The sequence below is a fragment of the Rhinolophus ferrumequinum genome, chromosome 15 (assembly GCF_004115265.2).
Source record: "Rhinolophus ferrumequinum isolate MPI-CBG mRhiFer1 chromosome 15, mRhiFer1_v1.p, whole genome shotgun sequence".
Taxonomy (NCBI): Eukaryota; Metazoa; Chordata; class Mammalia; order Chiroptera; family Rhinolophidae; genus Rhinolophus; species Rhinolophus ferrumequinum.
In genome coordinates this window covers 49,299,507-49,315,309 of record NC_046298.1, presented here as the reverse complement: position 1 = coordinate 49,315,309, position 15,803 = coordinate 49,299,507, and the positions used below count along the sequence as shown (strand labels likewise).

General features: G+C 39.4%; 1 protein-coding gene across 1 annotated transcript in view; it reads right to left on the bottom strand.

Moving 5' to 3' along the window:
- Positions 1-1,148: 1,148 nt before the first annotated feature.
- LOC117035440 (uncharacterized) overlaps positions 1,149-15,803 on the bottom strand; it is a 40,071-nt gene continuing 25,416 nt past the window's right edge. The window contains 7 exon segments of the mRNA XM_033129301.1: positions 1,149-4,116; positions 4,118-5,547; positions 9,086-9,181; positions 9,528-9,639; positions 10,413-10,573; positions 12,821-12,916; positions 13,090-13,216. Of these exon segments, the coding sequence (XP_032985192.1) occupies positions 3,808-4,116; positions 4,118-5,547; positions 9,086-9,181; positions 9,528-9,639; positions 10,413-10,573; positions 12,821-12,916; positions 13,090-13,216 (2,331 nt within the window). The 3' untranslated portion in view covers positions 1,149-3,807.

The window sequence follows — 15,803 nt, the reverse complement described above, 5'->3', positions numbered from 1 at the left end:
TGGTTAACTATTGCCCCATAATTCAGCTACTACACATCCCATAGTTCAAAACCTTTCCAAATGCAGTCGCTCTCACAATTCCCAGTACCTAGAGGATAACACTTAAGAAAAATTTTAAGATGCTGGTGTGTCTTTCATGTCAAAAAAACATGGAAAGGCTACTGGACCCTGACAGGGGACCTTGCAAAGATGAGACAGGGGCATGGACTTAAATCATCCGATCTGCCAGCATAAACTTTTGTCCTTATATATTACACATAGTAATTCCTGAGTCTCAAAACACATTTGCAAAAGCATTCTCTAGATTTTTGATGGTATAATTAGTAAAGGATATTACATATTTCTGGATGAGATTAATCTCTTCCCTATCTTTTTGTCTTTCAAACTGTAGGTCATATTGAATTCAGATTTTCATTACTAAGTAATATCGGTTGGACTATAAGAGCTGACTCAAAATTTAAGAGTCACAGGGAGGTATGGCAAGAATTAGTAGGGAGGTTTCTTCAGGTTTCAGAGTTAAAAGTTTTCTGAGATGCTCAAATCCTTCGTGACAGCCCCATCCCAGTAACGTGGATTCAAATCTTTCCCAAGACTTCAATTTCATTTAAGAGAAGTAGCAAGGCTGGAAACTCAGTGAAGCTTCATACCTCAGCAACTAACGGATCTACTGTTGCATCTGGCTCCCAGCAACGGCAACCCCATGATCAGAAGCAGTAACATGATTCCCAACACACTAATACAAATGCCCTGGTTTCAATTTCTTGCTTAAGGTCAGAATTTCAAGTGGACTTTTATTTGTAGTTATCTAGTTTCATTATAAAGAAGCACCACATACACTTTTGGAACTAGCATTCCTCATCATCTCTAGTTTTTGGTAAGAGGACTTAGCCCCTAATGCAAAACAGGCTTACTCTGTTGTACGATGAACACTCTTTTCTGGTGCAAGCCAGGATTACAAGTTTGTCTTTTGATCTATCTCATTTAAAAATCAATCCTTAACACTCTGCTTCTCTACAGTCCGACAATCACCCTATATGGGCTAGCTTTCTTTGGTTGAAAGATGCTGACTCTTACTTAAAATTAGAAGTTAAATATTGGAATAATACCAGATGCCTTGCAGATTTAAAGAACAGAACAAAACCAGGATGTGAGAAAGCAGAAATTATTTTAATGGATCAGAGTGATAGGTAGAGAGACAGAAATTTTTAGGCTGCTGCCAAAGTATGACTCAATTCCAACTACTTCCAGTCCAGGAGTGACATTCCACATACTAAACAGCTGGTACAATAAGGACCCCAACCAATCAAAATGAATACTGACTGAAAGAAAATACCCATTAGGGCCATGTATAAAGCCGAATATCAGCCCTGCTCCTGTCCCTGTACATCCAAAAAAATTACAAAGAATAAAAAATCTGATTGACTTCATTGGAGCTATGTGTAACTGGCAGTACACCATAACAATATCGAGTGAAGAAAGTGAAAGTGCCAATAAAGAGCTAGGAAAGTGTGTGTGTTCAAGATGAACAGATTTCTACAAACTGAAAAAAATATATATATGTATATATATGCACATACATATACATGCAAAGATATATAAATATATTCAATATTAATTTTGACTGACTACAAGATTATTTTACAGATAGGTTCTGCAAATCATGTATTTCATTTATTATACTGTGGATGGACAGCTCTCCACAGAAGCATATGTATAGAGCTTAACTTCTTTCTACTGATTGGACAACACAGTATTGAATAATCACAATTTAATTAATCTGCTTAGCAGGAAACTGAATTCTATTTATCATAATTGAAACAACTCTGCAATAATTATTATTTACATCTACCTATTTATTCCAACAGGATAAGATTCCTAGATCTAGAACTACTTCAAAAGAAATGCACGTTGATAATGTTGATAGGTCATGCCATATTGCCTTCCAAAAAGGTACAAATTTACACTGCTAATGATGAACAAGTACCTTTTGTCCCACACTGATACAAGTGATGGGTATTATCCCAATTTTAGATTTTAATCCATCTAGGAGCCAAGAAAACATGTTTTAATTTGTAATTTTCTGGTTAGCAAGGTCAAGAATGTCACAAAATTTTCTTCGTTCATTTGAATTCAACTGTGACAGGCCCATTGTTATGCACTGTTGAGTTTTTCCCCACTGCTTTCTATGTGTAATAGCACTTTGTTCCTAAACGACTATTTTTTCATATAAGTTATATATATTTTCTGTCAATTGTCTTTTACATCTTTTTAGTGTTTTTTACCATGCCAGTTTTAAATCTTTGTATAGCTCAAATTAATCTCTTCCTTATCTCTTCTAGGACTCCTAATCCAACTTAGTAAATCCAACTGTAGTATACACAGTTATATTAAATTTCTCTGGAAGGTGTAAATGTGTTTTGGGGGTTTTTTTGGAGAGTGGACAACCAACTGTTAAAACGTCATTCCCCCAAAATAAATAGCCAGTGTTTTTATTTACCAAAATCTCAACTACAAAGAAACCTACTTCAAAAATGTCCCTCTATGCTTGCCAAATTATCCTTCATGCTGTTTAAAACTGTCAAAGTAAACATATCCTACTTGGACTCTGTTGTGAAAGACAATTTACAAACATTTTAGTAGTGCTATTTCATCTAGAAAAATATCTTCTCTTTTACTGACATATTTTTTATTGTTTAAAATGGTTTGATAATTTCCGTTCACCTCTAGTCATAAATCACTTGACAGTTTTTCTTGTTGCTACTGAGAGTTGTATTACCCTCGTAGAAATAATTGGAATCTTTGTATATGCTTCTGTGCACTAGAGCAGGAGTGGGCAAACTTTTTCTGTAAAAGGATAGTAAATATTCAAGGTTGTGCAGGCCACATTGTCTCTGTTGCAGCTACTCAACTCTGATCTTGTGGAGTGAAAGCAGCCACAGGCAACATGTAAAACAAATGAATGTGGCTGTGTTCTAACAAAACTATTTACGGCCACTGAAATTTAAATTTCATGTAATATTCATGTTGTCATAAAATATTCTCTTCACTTACTCAACCATTTAAACATTTTTTAAAAATTGAGATCATGGGCTATACAAAAACAGTCAGTGAGACTGGCCATGAGTCAGTTTGCTGACCCCTACTCTCACTTGATGAGTATACCTCCGGTTAATGGTTCCTTGGAAATTTAACAGAATTCATTCATAAGTCCAGATGACTTTAGATAGATCAAATCTTGTCAAGTTTTCTAATTCTTGAGTAACATGTCTATAGCCTTAAATTTATGCATATAAATCTTGCATTTTCCTTTGTTTCAGTTCTTTTGTTCCAGGTGGCCTACTCATTCATGTTCTCTACACAATTTCTAAGACTTGTCAGAGGTATAGTTGAATTTTCTCACCAACAAGGTCACATCACCTTATATTATGCAGATAAGGTGGAAAGCTACAACACTAACTCAACATGATGGAATCAAGTTTCAAACCAACACAAGCATAGCTTCATTGACTACCTTGAAACTCCTGTCCCTGATCTAAATCCTGGTTTCTCCTGGCCTCGCTCTAGGTACCATTTTTATTCAGAGCTAACTATGGTAATGCTTCAATGTCCCCAAAAAGCTAGTTACTCAACACTTAGTGTGGACGAGGCATTGTTTTAAGAGCATCTGAGGCATTAACCAGTTTAAGGATGCCAGTGCAAGTTTTTAGATGACTGAATTACATTTACACTTAAAAAAAGTCCTACTGACTGCCATGTGAAGAACTTGTAAATGACAAAAACGAAATAACAGAGAGACCAGTTTTTAAACTATTGTAGTAGTCTAACTGAAATAATAATGAGACTATGGTGATGGGAGTGACGATGGATTCCAGAGAAATTTGGGAAACAGATCCACAGGACTTGATGTGGAAGGTAAAGAGGGACGTGTTGATAACTCTCCAGTATGAATCCGCTGATGAGCAAAGTGTGTACTCTGCCTGAAGACTCTCCTGCTTTTCTTGTAGTTATAGGACCGCTCTCCAGTATGCACTCTTTTATGTTGATTAAGGTGTCCAATTTGTATGAAGGTTTTCCTACACTCCTTGCATTCATACGGTTTCTTTCCAGAATGAATTCTCTGATGAACACTAAGGGATTGACGATGGCTGAAGGCTTTGCCACATGCACTACACTCATAAGGTTTCTCCCCAGTGTGACTCCTGCGATGACAAATAAGGGATGACTTTGTCTTGAATGCCTTCCCACATTCAATACATTCATAAGGCCTTTGGCCCGTGTGAAGCCTCTGATGTTGAGTACAGGAGGAGTTATCACCAAAGGCCTTTCCACATTCAATACATTTATAGGGCTTCTCTCCAGTATGAACTCTCTGATGTTGAATTAGATGTGTGGTCTGGCTGAAGGCTTTCCCACATTCTTTACACTCATAAGGTTTCTCTCCAGTATGAGTTTTCTGATGCTGTGCAAGGTGAGCCTTTTGGGTAAAGGCTTTACTACAAACCTTACATTCATAAGGTTTCTCTCCAGTATGAATTCTCTGATGAGTGGCCAGCTGTGAACTGATGCTGAAGGATTTGCCACATTCCCCACATTCAAAGGGTTTCTCTCCAGTATGAATTCTCAAATGACTAGCAAGGTGTATATTCTGCCTAAAAGCTTTCCCACATTCTTTGCACTTAAAAGGTTTCTCTCCAGAATGTACTCTTTGATGTTGAGTGAGTGATGCGTGATGGCTGAAGGCTTTTCTACAAACATCACATTCATATGGTTTCTCTCCAGTATGAATCCTTTGATGGACAGTCAGAGATGAGCCGTACCTAAAGGACTTGTCACATACATCACATTTGTAGGGTTTCTCTCCAGTATGGATTCTCCTATGTTGATTAAGTCCTATGTGATCACTGAAGGCTTTCCCACAGTCAATGCAATCAAAGGGTTTCTCCCCAGTGTGATAATATCTCCAGTGACGAATAAGGGATGTGTTCTGTATGAAGGCTTTCCCACACTCAATACATTCATAGGGCTTCTTGCCAGTGTGACATCTCTGATGTCGAGCAAAGGACGAGCCATCGCTGAAGGCCTTTCCACAATCGTTACATTTATAGGGCTTCTCCCCAGTATGAATTCTCTGGTGAACAGTAAGGGAGGAGCTCTGAGTAAAAGTTTTCTTACATTCATTACATTTGAAAAGTTTTTTTCCTGCATAGATTCCTGTATGTTTTACGACCAGTGAATTTTTGGGGAAACTTTTCTTAACTGAATCACGACTATGAACTCTCTCTTCTGAAACGTCCAAAGGGAACCATCTTCCAGATTTGTTATACATACGCTCTCTTTCATTAGAGAAGGTTTTGTTATTAATGATTGTCTCTTGCCTGAATTGTGTCTCCTGACCTACCAGCTTCCTTTCAAACACACCCTCAGAATCCCAATTTTCTCTGAAAGTGGAACACTCCAAATTAGTGTTTAAAGTTCTGTCTGTTACCACTTCAGCAAATAAATCCTGCTTTGGAAATAATTCCTGGGTCTCACGTACAGATTGTTGGCCTGAAACATATCAAGAAAACAAATATGTCCTTTATCATGTACTAGAAAAAAAGGAATCTTCTAAAAGGAAAATTGTGAATGAATTCACTAAATGGCAAATTAAACCACATAAATTATACATTTCTAAAAGCTACTGCATTTAAACATGCAGCCTACGATGTCTGTAAAAAGACCGCAGACTGAATTCACACATGAACCTTAGGAGACAGGAGTAGAAAAAAATACATACGTGGAATCAGTTACATATCAGAAGAGTAAGGAGTTGGAAAAACGTTCTACAATCACACCACCTAAAAATACAGGCTATGACATCCATTGACTTAACTTCACTCTGTCCACCCTGCTTTGGATACCAGAGCTGTCATCACATCACAAAAGTTGTTCCAAGAAATATGCCAAAGCACAAAAAAGACACTGTAGTCTACAGTATTTATTAGAATTGTCTAAAAGCCCAGTCATTCCCCTACAACCAGAAAATGGTGTTTCTGTAAACCATATTTTATTTGAGAAATTTCAACAAAAGTTACATTGCCAATTGATGGCCGAAGCTCAGTAGTCACATAAAATCAATTTTACGTTTACCCGATTGCTTCCACAAGCCTGACAAAATCCTTACTTTTCTGGCCATTTATTAAGGATAGGGCCTTGCAATTTAACTTGTCATTTTGAAACGAATGTTGTTATAATAATGGCAATTACTAATATTATGTTTAATATGTTCATATATACTACTAAACAAGAACATACCTTATCTCGAACTTTAAGCTTATTAGGAGGAGTGAATATGCCCAGATCCTTTTGCTAAATCACTTTGCATATACCAAAAATCATGCATGTATAGTTATATCTCAATAAATATACATAGATAAAATTGGAATTGGGGAAATGATGCAGGGAGACAAAGGTCTGAAAAATGATGATCTTAAATAAAGGAAAAGGAGGAACTCTTTTTTTTTAAATGACAACACTGAAAGCTTTCCTTCTTAGATCAGTAACAAGACAAGATGCCTGCTTTCACAACTTCTATTCTACACTGTTCTGGAAATACTAGCCAGAGAAATTAGAAATAGAAATAAAAGGCATCCAAGTTAGAAAGGAAGAAGTAAAACTGTATTTGAAGGTGACATGATCCCATGTATAGAAAACCCTAAAGAATCCACAAGTAAAGTATCAGCGCTAATAAGTTAGTTCATCAAAATGGTGAGATACAAGATCAACACAGAAAACTCAGCTGTACTTATATACAGTGGGAATGAAAAATCTAAAAAGGAAATTATGAAAACAATTGCATGAAAAATAGCATTAAAATAAATTATTGAGGAATAATTGTACCCAAGGATGTGCAACATTGTATGCTGAAAACTACCAAACATTGCTGAATGAAATTAAGAAGAGCTAAATAAATGGAAAGACATCCTATGTTCATGGATAGGAAGACTTATCAGTGTGTTCACAGATAGGAATACAGCAAGAAAGACATAACAGAAACAAAACCAAACAAATTTGTTATGTGGTACAAACGGGAATAATACATCTATTAATAAAAAGAAAAAAGTATGAGTGAAACAAAAAGTCAACAAAAATAAATGCTTCACCCAATTTAAACTACTATATAGCAAGAAACATTGTGCAAACTTACAGGCCAAATGAAACTGGGAAAAAATGTGTCACATTCATGAAACAGGATTTATATTCATACTACATAAAGGCAACAAAATTGGGTGATGAATATAAGGAAACCATTAACAGAATACGAACTCTAACTGGATTTAAATGCACATATCCTCAATATTACAAGTATCTGGGAAATTAAAATTAAACAAAACTCAAAAATAAAACAAAAGCGTGGCAAAAAGTAAAACAAATGATATTGGTGAAGATGTCTAGAAAACAGGTTTCTTATATATTGTTCACCAAAGATATAGCACTATGTCCATAAAACTTTAAAAATATGTATATTTTGATCATGCAAAGAGGTATGTACAAACAGAACCACTGTTTATTATAGGTAAAAACTGGAAAAGACCTAAATGTTTAAATGTTCTCAATACTAGTAAATTAGTTAAGTAAATTATGATATATCCATATATTGTAATACTAGACAGTCATTTAAAAACTAAAATAGAACTATATGTATTAAGTTTCTAAGGACACAAATAAAGGGAGAAATTGTAAAAGAAATAATGTATCAGACTACATAAAAATTTTCAAGTTTTTACATATGACAATTTAAAAAGATCTAATTAAAACAAAAACTCTTATTACCATATGTGAAAAACAGTTTGAGATATGTGAAATACATCAGTCAGTCACTGGGACTGCTAAGAAAACATTTAAGACATGGACAGAGAAATGGGTATAAATGAGAAATATTTTACAAAAGGATAAAGAGAATAACCATACTTAGGAAAAGTATTCAAACAAGTTCAATTTAATAAAAAATATAACTAGGCTGTAATCTTTTGCCAAATAATAAGCAAACATCTTCATCAAAATACCTAATGCTATGAGGATGGAATTAAACCCATACATTTAGTCATCGCTGGAGTTGCTGAAAGCAAAGAAAACTTTCAGAGCCTGGCAGATGTTCGTATTCAGAGATACGGCAATCCCCAAAATGCATAGTTTTCACTTACATAAAGATATTTTTTCTAAGTGTAGTTTTCATACCAATAAATGTGAACTAGCCTAACTGAATAGGTACAACATGGAATGCACGCGATAAACATCTTCATGCATGACTGACTGTACATTATAATTCCTACTATGTTAAAAATGTGTTTATCGTGACTTGAAAGGGGTCTAAAATTGCCTTGTTAACACACTGTGCTTATGGGTCATGATTTTCTACTCTTCTTCCAGACAGGTAACAGCATTACAGTTTCCACAAACCATTATTTTTGAAAGAAATTTCTTCTCCTTCCCTTGTATATCAAAGGAGGAAGAGACACTCTACTTTTTGTGATCCAACTTCTGCCCACTCTGCCCGACTGTAACCAGGACACTACTGGGAACCCTGCCCTTTGCCTCAGTAATGCCCCACTGGAAACTGGAAACTACCTCACACACACATCTTCCCCTGTTAAGAGGATTACTGGACAGTTTATAACATGTGCGCAAATTCCCTCTTTCTCCAGTCGCCTATCAGTGCCAAGCAGAGCAGCGCCCTAATGACTTTCAATTTATGGTTCTTACAGGAATGGGCGCACAGTGAAGCGAATGGGCTGTTTGACCACAGAAGGGGAAACCTTTGGAAGACAGCAAAGGGTTGCACCGGTCAGGAAAGGTCACTTAAGGAATCAAGTGGCTGACAAACATCGAGTGCAGACACAGGGGCAGCAGTACCCAGAATAACTATCGCCAGAGGCAAAGGAGCCCAGGAGCAGGGAAGAGGAATTCTGAAAGCCCTGATCTCAATTTTGCCTCCAGACTTAGAGGACTTGGCAAAGTTTTCTCCTAGACATTAGCAAGGACTTGGTCTCAGGGAAAGCTATGCCCTGACCTGCGGAAATTTCCACACCAGGTCTCCCACGCTCACCTGAGAACAGGACTCCCGTCAGCTCTCTCTTCACCAGCCAGGGCTCCTTCCCTTGTTCCAGTAAAGAAACCAAACCTGGCTCAGACACACAGCATCCTACGTGTGGGAAAGACATGGGGTTCCGTCATGCTCTCGGTACTTTGAACCGAGAACCAGTTCCTTGGCTTTCAGAGAAGAGTGTTATTACAGGAAAGAGCAGAAAGAAAAGTGAGGAGAATCCGAAAGACAGCAAAGGAAATGCTTCAAGCTTAATGAAGATATCAACTTTCAACTCTACAAATGGCAAGCTCTTATCTTAGGATGCAGGAGCAAAAATTCAGCCCAATACTTAAGAACCCTAGACAGACAGAAAGACAGACACACGCACAGAAATACACTGACACACACACACACTTTATAACTAAGAAAGATAAATTCAGATTTGGGACAGGGACATTCTTACCTACTGACCCAAGATCGTGGTTCTCCCACATCACATTCTTACAGAAACTCTTCTGAGCTGGGTCTAGCTGCTGGGAGAGATCTATGGCCACATTTGCAATGGTCACCAAGCCCTGAAATGGCACAAACATGTTTTTTGGTAACACCATGCTTGTGAACCTGCAATGGCTTTGACGGGGTGGGCTGTGTGAACACACTGTGAAGGAGGCACTCTGTGTCAAGAATTGTCACGTAGGTTCCGAGTGATGCAGGTCACATAATGACTGGGCCTAGTTATAACATGTATTTTTGGGGGAACAAAGAGAAAAATAGGAGGGCCTATTTCTGTCATGAAGAATCTAATTCTGTAGAGGAGAATGGCCTCGCGCACAGTACGAATTATCTAATGCTGACTGAAGGCTTCCCCACATTCATACGCGTTATTCAATAAATCTGTAGGATTTTCCTCTCATATGAATTCTCTGATGAAAAGAAAGGGTTGAGAGCCTGCTCGACGGTTTCTCACATTCATTACATGTCGAACGCTTCTGATTTAAACAGACCCGTGATTCATTACAACTGAATTTCCCCCGCTTTCCATGTGTGTGTATCATGACTGCACAGTCTTACCTCTGGCGGGCCAGTGTTGACAGGAAGCACTGCGTGCGAAGGTGAACCTCTCTCACTCTTACTGTACCCATGGTCTCTTTCCTCAAGAAGAGTTTCTTAATAAAAGACACTGCATCTTGCAATCCCACCTGTGCCACCCTGTCTACTGAAACCAGGAGCCATTATCGGGGATCAGGCCCTTGGCCTCGGAAACACCCTACTGGAAATCTTGCACACACTACCTCATGCAAGTTACCCATGCAAGGGTCCTCTCTCCTCCATTCCTCTCCTGACTTACCGGCTGCCTCCCAAACAGAGCTTCATAATCCCAGGATTCCCCTAACACGGAGCGTTCCATACTGCAACTAGTGCGTGTCCCCACTAGCACTGCCTGGGACAACGTTCCTTCATAGAAGTTCTGTGGAGGTGCCTCCTTGGTCTCTGGCACAGCTTTCCAGCCTGAAAGGTATTAAGAAAGTAAATACTGGGCCCGCCCGGTGGCTCAGGTGTTTGGAGCGCCGCCGTGCTCCTAATGCTGAGGTTGCCTGTTCGATTCCCACATGGGCCAGTGAGCTGCGCCCTCTACAGCTAAGACTGTGTACAACAGCTCTCCCTGGAGCTGGGCTGCAGTACAGCCGGAGGTTGGCGTGAACTGCTGTGTGCTGCCATGGGCTGCTGTGTGCTGCCAGGAGCAGCCGGTGGCCAGTGTGAATGGCTGGCAGCCAGTGTGAGCGGCCGAGGGCTCCTGTGTGCTGCTGTGGGATACCGTGAGCTGCTGTGAGCGGCCGACTGCCTGGGGTGGGGGACGGGGGCCAGAGGGGGCATAAGGCTCATAATACCAGCATGGGTCAGGGAGCTGTGTCCTATACAACTAGACTGAGAAACAACGGCTTGAACTGGAGTGGGGGCGGGGGAGGTGGGGGGAAAAAAAGTAAATATCGCTTTCGTTATGTATTAGTAGGAAGAAAACTTCCAACATGTAATCAGGTGAACTAAAATCCTCAGAAAAGCATATAATTTTCAGAAAGCTCCTTCATGACTGACCAACTTTCCATTCCCTAATTTATGTAGCTTTACTGTCAACGATATGAGCTTTCTCACCTAAATGTTGGCCAAGCAGTGCACATTATGCTTTCAGCAGGAGACTGAAAAAGGAAATCGAAAATGAGATGAGAGAGCTCACTCAGATGTAAATCTAAGATAAAATGTGACTAATATAGACCAAGAGGGAGAGGAGGCTACAGAAGAAAATGCTACCTGATCCTTATTTCAGCTTATTCAGTAAAATCTGCTTTGACTCTTTCTCCATTTTACCCAGCAAAAATTTCTTCTCCAGAGCATTATACTTCCTTTTTTATTACAAGGCTAACTAATAACAATACGATTTAATAGGATGTTAAATGGCAAACGTTCACAGAAACACCATTCTAGTTCTCCTGTGCCACGACAACCCATGTGCACTGTTGTACTTTGTAACTGAGTAACCTGCCCTGTTCTGTCAATACGAACTTTTCCTTTGAAGTACGATTTGAACAAAGAGGTCTTACAGAATTCTCAAGTCTTTAGAAATTCTTGCCATTTCCTATTATGGTAACCTCTAATGGAAATCTGTAATTATGATTCCTTGTCTTACTTGATTAATTTGTTGTTCTAGAAATAATGCTGTGGTTGAAAGCTCTGTATTCACAGTGGTATAAACATCATCACAATATCTGTAAGAATATTCCATCAGATCAGAATCAGTGTTCTGTTCTTCTGAAAGCCAATCACCACTGGAAGTCCACCTGAACCCCAAATCAATTATGGCTGAACCCAAACTCATCTCCTAACCTCTTTTTCCGAATTCCAAAGTTTCTGCTCAAGGCTCCTTTCCTTGGCTTGAAACTGAGAATGAATTTTCTTTTTCCTCTTAAGTCCCTATTTACACTTATCACACATAGAATAGCAGTTTATTTCATTTATGTACAGGTATGTCTTACTCCCCTATGAGATGGTTAATTCTTTTTTTTTGAATTTTTAAATTTTTTTCAATTACAGTTGCCATTATTATTTTATATTGGTTTCAGGGCAGATGATTAGTTCTTTAATGGTTTCCACTCATCGTATCAACCAGCACCTGATGGCCTTACTCAAAGCTGACACTCAGTAAAAATGAGTTAAAAGAAGTCTGTAAATGTTACAAAACAGTCACAGAATGTAAAGTATAGCACAGGGAATACAGTCAATAATATGGAAATAACTGGATGGTGCGAGGTGGGGACTAATCAGGGGGATCACCTTGTAAGGTATATAAATGTCTCCCACTACACTGTACACCTGAAACCAGTGTAACTCTGAATGTTAACTGTAGTTGAAAAACAAAAATTAGGAAAAAAAAGATGTTCATAAATCAGTCAACTAATCAAAGACAGTAAAAAGGACATCAGAATTAGCCAAAGAGTTTTTTAAAAACGAGATGACTATGTAAGTCTAAGGGCAAAGGGCCTGAGAAGGAGCTTGGAAAAAATGGGGTCCAAAGTAGAGGAACTGAACTTATGTTTAGGAGGAGGGAAGCAAAGTTAAAGAGATGAAACCTTGGGAATCCATTCTCAAGAGGACTTAACTTGCCCTCCAGGCCCACAGCTTAGAAGAGTCTGCTGATGATCCTACAGCTCTGAGGTGGCTGAGCTGGGACCAGCAGTGTCTTCAGCCCACCTGGGTGCTCACCTGGGCACTGGCCTCTCATCAACTTTCTCTTCGGCATCCAGGGCTCTTTCCTTTGTTCCAATGAGGAGATCATATCGGGCTTAGAGAAGCAAAGTCCTAAGTACACAAAAAGAAACAGGAGGTGGTCATGCTGTGGGTCTGTCCAGACTTGGGATGCAGGCCTCCTGGCTCAATGAGAGAGGGCTAGTTTGGGGCACAGCGCTAAAGGAGCGAGACTTCTGGGTTATGGCAGTGCACAAGGTATGAGAAGGGGCAGGAAACAGCCTCACCTAGCGAGACCAGGCTCCGGTAGTTCTCCAGCATTACATCTCTGTACAGACCCCTCTGAGCAGAGTTCAGCCGCTCCCACTCTTCCTGGGAGAAATCCACGGCCACGTCCCCAAATGTCACCAAGCTCTGAAAGGACAAAACCAAGTTCTTGCTCAACCAGTGCTCATGCCTCCTCACGATTGGGGGGTTGTTCTGGACTGAACTGTGTCCCTCAAATTCATATGTTGAAGTCCTAACACCCGGTACCTCTGAATGTGACCGTATGTGCACACAGGGCCTTGAAAGAGATAATAAAAAGTTAAATGAAGTCATGTGGGTGAGCCCTAATCCAATCTGACTGGTGTCCTTATAGAAGAGGAAGTAACACCAGGAATGAGGGAGCACAGTGAGAAGGTGGAGAGAGACCTCATGAGAAACCAAACCTGCTGACACTTTGATCTTAAACTTCTAGCCACCAGCACTGTGAGAAAAGACATCTCTTGTTTTTTAGGCCCCCCAACCTGTGGTATGTCATGGAAGCCCTCAAAAACTGACACAGGGGTCTAGGATTATCTTCTCTTCATTTGGGATAAGGGGATATATCCAGTGATTTGGAAATTTCGTTCATCACTGGACAGCTGGCCTCATTATGTCATCAATGCCAGAGAAAAGAAAAAAGTATGGAGACAGTCCCTGCCTTTAGTGAATTGGCAATTCCGTGCAGCTAAAAGGAGGGACACACAACAAAAATATTTCACATCAATTCAAAATAAATGACAAAGGTAAATTGTTCCACACACAATAGGTAGAGCATTTTTTACCACAAGGACACTCAAGTGGCCTGGCTTAGCACAAGAATGGGGAAATAAACCTGGGCATGAACCTCAAAATACGAACACAACTAATCCCCAAAGGGGCTCTAAGGATTTCTATTTGACTTGTAGTCTTCACCAGAATTTGAGTGTTTATTAAAAACAAACAAAATCATTTGGTAATATTTGCAGGAAGAGCCAAGAACTGCTTAGCGAGCCTCGAGCCAAAGATCTGCTCCCGTGCTACTACCTGAGCAAGCTACCATGTTTCCCCCAAAATAAGACCTAGCCGGACCATCAGCTCTAATGCGTCTTTTGGAGCAAAAATTAATATAAGACCCAGTCTTATATTATGTAAGACCTGGTATTATATTATACCCGATATTATATAATATTATATTATATTATACCCAGTCTTATAGTAAAACAAGACCGGGTCTTATATTAATTTTTGCTCCAAAAGACGCATTAGAGCTGGTCTGGCTAGGCCTTATTTTTGGGGAAACAAAGTAGTTAAAGCAAATGCGGTCAGCTCGCAACCGTAATGTTGCAAGCCGTGGCATCTGGCCCTGACAGCAGAGGAACTGCTCTGCGGGCTTAGGACCTGGCGGAGAGTTCATCTTGCAGGAAAGACTTGACCCCAACTCTCCGGCTGTTTATACTGAATGACCTGTTATAGATCCGCATGTTACACCAGCAATTCGCTAAATGCCTTCGATTTTGAAAACTGCGAGATTCAGCAGTGGAAATCTTCAAGTATACTAAAACTAACATTCCAGTGTGTAAGCTCAGTGACATGAGCCAGACACAAACACTGTATCATCTCACACACGAAATCTAAAGTAATCACTCATAGAAGATAGAATGGTGGTTGGCAGGGGCAGGGGAGGGAAGGTGGGAGGTGGGAGGTATGGTCACAGGGCACAAACCTCCAGTTACAAGATGAATTAAGTTCTGGAGATCTTCACAGCACAGTGCTTATATAATAGCAGACAACAGCGCACTGTATGCTTACAATTTGGAAGGGGGGGAGATCTTACTAGAAAAGTATAATAATATCAGGTGGGAGGGAACTTTGGGAGATGATGGATAAGTTTATGGTCTTGATGGTTTCACAGTGTGACATCCTCAAACTCATCTAGTACACATTAAACAGTGCAGCTTTTTACATGTCGATCATACCTCAATAAAGTGGTTTACAAACGAAATAAACAGAAAACATTTTAATGCAACTATTTAGTGTTCAAAGATACAGGTGGTCGGTCAGACACATGCTACTTCCATGCTTCTGACCCAGTCACAGAAGACGGGCTCTCACACGCTCCAGTCTTACCATTCTAACTGCATGCTCTTTGGTTAGCAAGCCTCACACTTATTTTTTTTAAAATATTCCAAACATTTTTCAGATATTCATTACCAATTACAATGTATTTTAAAACTCTTTACACTATCTTCACAGCATCTTCACAGTAACTTTGTAAGTCTATTGATGCAAGAGAAAGTGACACCCATTTTTCTAGCATTTGTAACCACTGTCATTGGTAGGAAAACTAAAATGTGGGGGCTCCTAAAGAGAATACCAGTTCAAATGTTTTCTTACACTTGCCAACTGGGCTCTTGTGGTTTTGATTATTTTTTCTTAATAAGAAATGTGCCCTTCTCCACCTCTCTAACCCCACACTCACGAGAGACCCATTATTAACTGTGTGTATCCTTCTCATTTTCAGTTCATGCAGACTGCCCCTCATGCAGAGCCACTGACTTGTTTGCAAATATCTTTTACTGTAAATATAACAGTTATAGCTCACGCACTTACAATATTCCAGACACACTTCTATATACTGACATACAAGCTTATTTCATCCTGCAACAACCCCAACAGTCAATACTATTACTGTCTCGTTTTATAGATGAAGACACAG